General features: G+C 41.7%; 1 protein-coding gene across 1 annotated transcript; it reads left to right on the plus strand.

The window, feature by feature from the left end:
• The first annotated feature begins 218 nt into the window (after window positions 1–218).
• LOC115178231 (zinc finger protein 79) lies at window positions 219–6,526 on the plus strand. Its single transcript, XM_029739329.1, has 3 exons — window positions 219–251; window positions 486–848; window positions 5,583–6,526. Exons 2-3 carry the CDS (start codon window positions 770–772, stop codon window positions 6,356–6,358), a joined length of 855 nt encoding a protein of 284 aa, XP_029595189.1. The 5' UTR covers window positions 219–251; window positions 486–769; the 3' UTR covers window positions 6,359–6,526.
• Window positions 6,527–7,136: the final 610 nt, after the last annotated feature.

Here is a 7,136-nt window from a genome sequence, read left to right on the forward strand (position 1 = left end):
TAGCCACCATACGATTCAGATTCTACGTCTGCCTAGAGCAAATTATTATCTGAAAGAACTAAGAGAGAACACGTCTGGTTATTTTTTTACAATTATTTGTTTTGACGTTGTTTGACAGAATTATTTTTGTTTGTTAAACTGCGTTTCCAACTCCAGTCAGCAGATGGCGATGTGAGTCTTTCAGGTGATGTTTCTCGAGTGACGTAAAATCTAGTGGACGGGACAGGAGGATTTCTTCAACAACCATCTCGGTAACTCGCTAGCAAACATGACACGTTGAAGCGCTTTGGACTAATTTTGTGTATATTAATCACAGTGTTTTAAACACACTGTATATGTATGTACAAGTTAATCCATTTAAGTTCATATTTACGTTGTCAGCTATCTGGCTTGTTAAGTTAGCCCAGCACTAGGCTAATGCTAAATAGCTAGCTAGCTCACGTCCCTGACAATGAGCTCACTAAGCTACTCTTCCTCTGCTAAAGAAAATGAGGTCTGTTCGACGGAGAAAGAAACTCCAAGGCTGAACATTTACGTGAAAGAAGAAGAATTTACTGTAAAAGAAGAGGACGTGGAGGAAGCTATCACAGTAAATGAAGAACAAGATGTTACAGTGAAGGAAGAGGACGCTTCAACATTGAAAGAAGAGGATGTTACAGTGAAAGAAGAGGAAGACGCTTTCAGGGTGAAAGAGGAGGGTGCCGTGTTTGTAGTGAAAGAGGAGGACGAGGTGACTGTCACATTGAAAGAAGAGGAGCAATTTTTTGAAATGAAGGAAGAGGGGGAGATTACTGTCACATTGGAGGAGGATGAGGAAGAAGACGAGACTGGAGATCTGATAAACACCAGTGAGTACGGTCTTAATTTTTTTCTAGCTTTCAATTAGGCACATTCTTCTTCTCACGTGGGTAAAACCACTGGGGAGACTTCCATTCTCCTGTCCAGGAGCAATGCGTGGTCAAAAACACTGGGGAAACTTCCATTCTCCTGTCCAGGAGCGGTGCGTGGTCAAAAACACTGGGGAAACTTCCATTCTCCTGTCCAGGAGCGGTGTGTGGTCAAAAACACTGGGGAAACTGCAACTCTACCCATGTCATTAGTACACTACTTTCTCTTGAACACTAAGGACCTGGGGAAGAGTTGACAACATAGTGCACTACTTTCTCTTGTACACTGTGTTGCCAACTCTTCCCCAGGTTCTTAGTGTACAAGAGATTGTAGTGCACTATGTTTTCTGGTAAAATAATGGTTAATAAACAACTCTAAGGGGGCCCTATAAAATCTGTGATTTTGTTTTTTACTTTCCCAAATTATGTTTTCTCTGTTTTACTTTTCTGGTTTTAGATTTTGCTTTTTCATTCAAAATTACAATTGTTTTATAGAGAAACAACGAAACTGGATGTTCTGAGAATATGTCAATGGTTAACCTCTATGGGCTATGTGGGACGCAAGCCTCCCATCCTGGCGCACCCTATCAACAACAGGTGAAATATCAAGAGCGCCAAATTTGAAAACAATTAAATGTCATAATTCAAATTTCTCAAACATACAACTATATTACACCCTTTGAAAGATAAACATCTCCTTAATCTAACCACGTTGTCCGATTTCAAAAAGGCTTTACGGCGAAAGCATAAAGTTAGATTATGTTAGGACAGTACATTGAAAATAGCTGTGTGTAATGTTTTGTCAATGCAAAGACACGCGTCACCAAAAGCAGAAAACCAGCTAAAATTATGCACTAACCTTTGACAATCTCCATCAGATGACACTCCTAGGACATTATGTTAGAACAGAAAATGCATGTATTGTCTATCAAGTTCATATTTATATCCAAAAACAGCGTTTTACTATGGCGTTGAGGAAATATTTTCCCTCCAATACCGCCAGTCAATCAGCACAACAAATTAAATAATTACTATTCGAAAACATTGGTAAAATATTATATTGTCATTCAAAGAATTATAGATTTACATCTCTTGAACGCAACCGCATTGCCAGATTTAAAAATAACCTTACTGGGAAATCACACTTTGCAATAATCTGAGCACTGCGCCCAGAAAAATACGCTTTGCGATACAGACTAACCGCCATGTTGGAGAGATCTAAAATCGAAAATACTATGTAAATAATCCATTACCTTTGATTCTCTTCATCAGATGTCACTTCCAGGAATCCCAGGTCCATAACAAATGTGGTTTTGTTCGAAAAAGCTCATCATTTATGTCCAAAAAGCTCCGTGTTGTTAGCACATGAACTACGCCCGCCGGACTTGTCTTCATGAAAGAGGGGGAAAAAATGATTTACGTTCGTTCAAACATGTCAAACGTTGTATAGCATAAATCATTAGGGCCTTTTTCAACCAGAACATGAATAATATTCAAGGCGGACGATTGCATTCTCTAAAACGTATTGGAACGAGAGTACCCAACATGAACTCGCGCGCCAGAGTCTTATCGGCCACCACCGTTCCAAGGCTCTTGTTCGGTCAGATCTCACAGTAGAAGATTCAAACCACTTTGTAAAGACTGGTGACATCTAGTGGAAGCCATAGGAAGTGCTCAACGATTAATAAGCCCCTGTGTGTTTCAATGGCATAGGCTTAAAGGTAATTCAACACATCAGGTTGATGTGACTTGATGTGACTTGATCAGACTTGATCTGACTTCCTGTCAGAATTTGTCTCAGGGTTTTGACTGCCATATGAGTTCTGTTATACTTACAGACACCATTCAAACAGTTTTAGAAAATTCAGAGTGTTTTCTATCCAAACCTGAACAATAATATGCATATCCTAGCTTCTGAGTTGGTGTAGGAGGCAGTTAAAAATGGGCACATATTTTTTTCTGAATTCTCAATACTGCCCCCTAGCCCCAACAGGTTAAATCACGTTAGAATAATTTTTTTAGGTCTGGAAGAAAACTGACATCCCTTTTAATTGTTCATCTGGCCCTTTAATTGCCTGTCGAGCGAGTGAGGAATGTTCCATCTAATGAGCCGGTCTAGAGATGGTTCTGCTGCTCATTTCATGACAACGTTAGGCAAATAACAAATAATGGATACAAATGATACACTTCCTCGTGATATACCTCTGCCAGGTAAGCCTACTCTGCAGTTAACATTTAATTGAGAAGATTTTGGGGAAAGTATTTCCATCAACCCACAAGACGGTTATGACATCAACTGGCTTCAGACAGAGTGATAGACAAACATGCACACCACACAGACAGACCGGGGCAATATTGCTGTAAATTAATTGGCAGATATTGTGTAAGGTTTGGCTTTTAAAGCCAATAGTGTCTAACCAGGGGTGGGAATAATGTCAATGTTGTGTTGTTTAGATAGTAGCTGGGAGCTTGCGGTGTCTGATACTTCAATCAATCAATCAAATGTATTTATAAAGCCCTTCTTACATCAGCTGATGTCACAAAGTGCTGTACAGAAACCCAGCCTAAAACCCCAAACAGCAAGTAATGCCTGTGTAGAAGCACGGTGGCTTGGAAAAACTCCCTAGAAAGGCCAGAACCTAGGAAGAAACCTAGAGAGGAATCAGGCTATGAGGGGTGGCCAGTCCTCTTCTGGCTGTGCTGGGTGGAGATTATAACAGAACATGGCCAAGATGTTCAAATGTTCATAGATGACCAGCAGGGTCAAATAATAATAATAATAATCACAGTAGTTGTAGAGGGTGCAACAGGTCAGCACCTCAGTTGGCTTTTCATAGCCGATCATTCAGAGGATCTCTACCGCTCCTGCTGTCTCTAGAGAGTTGAAAACAGCAGGTCTGGGACAGGTAGCACGTCCGGTGAACAGGTCAGGGTTCCATAGCCGCAGGCAGAACAGTTGAAACTGGAGCAGCAGCACGGCCAGGTGGACTGGGGACAGCAAGGAGTCATCAGGCCAGGTAGTCCTGAGGCAAGGTCCTAGGGCTCAGGTCCTCTGAGAGAAAGAGAGAATTAGAGAGAGCATACTTAAATTCACACAGGACACCGGATAAGACAGGAGAAATACTCCAGATATAACAGACTGACCCTAGCCCCCTACACATAAACTACTGCAGCATAAATACTGGAGGCTGAGACAGGAGGGGTCGGGAGACACTGTGGCCCCATCCGACGATACCCCCGGACAGGGCCAAACAGGCAGGATATAACCCCACCCACTTTGCCAAAGCACAGCCCCCACACCACTAGAGGGATATCTTCAACCACCAACTTACCATCCTGAGACAAGGCTGAGTACAGCCCACAAAGATCTCCGTCACGGCACAACCCAATGGGGGGGTGCTAACCCGGACAGGAAGATCACGTCAGTGACTCAACCCACTCAAGTGACGCACCCCTCCTAGGGACGGCATGGAAGAGCACCAGTAAGCCAGTGACTCAGCCCCTGTAATAGGGTTAGAGGCAGAGAATCCCAGTGGATGGAGGGGAACCGGCCAGGCAGAGACAGCAAGGGCGGTTCGTTGCTCCAGTGCCTTTCCGTTCACCTTCACACTCCTGTGCCAGACTACACTCAACCATAGGACCTACTGAAGAGATGAGTCTTCAATAAAGACTTAAAAGTTGAGACCGAGTCTGCGTCTCTCAAATGGGTAGGCAGACCATTCCATAAAAATGGAGCTCTATAGGAGAAAGCCCTGCCTCCAGCTGTTTGCTTAGAAATTCTAGGGACATTAAGGAGGCCTGCATCTTGTGACTGTAGCGTACGTGTAGGTATGTACGGCAGGACCAAATCGGAAAGATAGGTAGGAGCAAACCCATGTAATGCTTTGTAGGTACTTGTGAGATTTGTTTATGACTGTTTGCGGTGGAACACATGAAAAATTGCATTTACTTTCGGAGTTGTTTGGCGAGCTATGACCTGCTGGAGACCCCTGCATTAGATATTGGTTTGATATTTGGAGTTCACTCGTCAATACCTCTTCAATGAAGGTCATAGGATGATGAGTGATATGCCTAGAATCAGATCAAAGTTGACCCTTTCTGCCAGTCATACTCCACCCTACCATGAGACAGACATATCTTGGTCATTGATCAAGACAAAAGGTTTGATTTTGATCATATTTGAAGTCTTACAAACAGGTTTGAAGTTCTGTGTCATTTGTTTTTAAAATCTCAATTGTGTTGTTAGCTCCTTCATATTTTAGCTATAAGGTAAGACAGACTGATCTGATTGAAATCTCTATGATACCGCACCATATATCCTTTGATTACAACCAACTCATATCTGATTTCATGACATTTGGTTGAAATCTTGCCTTTTCAGTGGACACAATTAAGACCATGCAGGATCATATTACTCATTTGATTATTCTGGATTAAATGTTTTTTTTTTAAATGACCTCAGGTTATTGAGGGATCTAGTCTGGATTAAACCTCAGAGAAGACAGTTTGATAATGTAGAGGTTTCATTCAGTGCTCGTATCCACAAAGCGTGCTGAACTAGCGTCACTATTCACTTTTATATAACAATGAATGAGATTGTATGGAAAGATCCTAGATCAGTTTTCCTTCTATGAGATGCTTTGTGAATATGGGCCCAGGTCTCTCTGTTTACTAAATACTGTCTGTCTTTGGCAGGAGAGAGTCTAGACTTTCATTCTGGCAGCGGGAAGAGTCCTTCAGGGGAGCCAGACCCAGAGACGTCTAAACCAGCAAGACGACACCACTGCTCCCAGTGTGGAAAGAGTTTTTCTAGGTTAGGAAGCCTGAAATCACACGAAAGAATACACACAGGAGAGAAGCCTTACCACTGCTCTCAATGTGGAAATAGATTTACCTCTTTAGGGACCCTGAAAGACCATGTAAGAAAACATACAGGAGAGAAGCCCTACCAATGCTCCCACTGTGAAAAGAGTTTCCCCCGGTTATGGGACCTGAAATCACATGAGAGGACACACACAGGAGAGAAGCCTTACCCCTGCTCCCAGTGTGGAAAGAGTTTTTCCACATCAGGGTCCCTGAAAAACCATGAGCTAACACATTCCGAAAAAAAGAATTTCCGCTGTTCAAATTGTGAAAAGAGTTTTGGGAATTTACAGTACCTGAAAAGGCATGAGAAAAGACATACACGGGAGAAGAATTTTCACTGCTCCCACTGTGGAGTTAAATTTACCTTGTTTCAGCAACTGAAAAAGCATGAAAGAATCCACAGCGGAGAGAAACGTTATGAATGCTCCCAGTGTGGAAAGATATTTACCCAGTTAAGGCACCTGAAAGATCATGAGGTAACACACACAGGGGAGAAGCCTTACCACTGCTCACAGTGTGGAAAGGAATATAACACATCAAATGGACTTAAAGTTCATGAGAGAACACACATACTGCTCCCACACTTGTCTCATATTTTTGACTGAGAAATTGTGCTTTTGTTTATGCCACGTGAAATCAAATTGTATAAAGCGCGTTCCAAAATACATTTTTTATTTAAACGCATGAACTGAATATGGAGTATGTCAGCTTGAAAGTAGAGTTTGTATATTTGAATGTAGATGCTCTGTGATTAAATTATCATTTTCAAGCTCTGGCTGTGTTTTCTTTCTGTGTGTGTTTATATCTGTGTGTGTCATTCCTCCAGCACTACACATAATCAAGTGCTATATGCTATTTTCTCAATTGTTGATATTTGCTTTCGTGGCTCACTCTGACATTTGTATCAATAGAGTGTGGCTTTAAAGGGGCATATGGAGCCCCCCCGACTTTCAATGTGGCGCCGTCATTGTATGCCACCTTTACAACTGTTATATTCGTTAAGAATCAATAGATACATATTAATGTATAAGTCCATAGGATGCCAGCTTCACAAATCAGTTATATTCTTCAAGAATCAATAGGTACATCATTAATGTATCAGTCCAACAATGGCTGTAGCAACTGCAGATTGCTCCTTTAAAGCCACACTGATGTGAACATATTAATCCCTTAAAGTCACACTCTGTAAGATACAAATGTCAGAGTGAGCCACCAACACAAATATAAACAATGGAGAAAATAGCATGTAGAATAAATGTAGCCCTGTGAGTCCAACAGAAAACACAGGGTCCATTGTCTTATACGTATAGAGAGTCTGCAAGCTCTTTCAAATTATTCACCTTTTGTTGCCTTATAGCCTGGAATTCTCTTTAATTACCTGTT

The sequence above is a fragment of the Salmo trutta genome, chromosome 38 (assembly GCF_901001165.1).
Source record: "Salmo trutta chromosome 38, fSalTru1.1, whole genome shotgun sequence".
NCBI lineage: Eukaryota > Metazoa > Chordata > Actinopteri > Salmoniformes > Salmonidae > Salmo > Salmo trutta.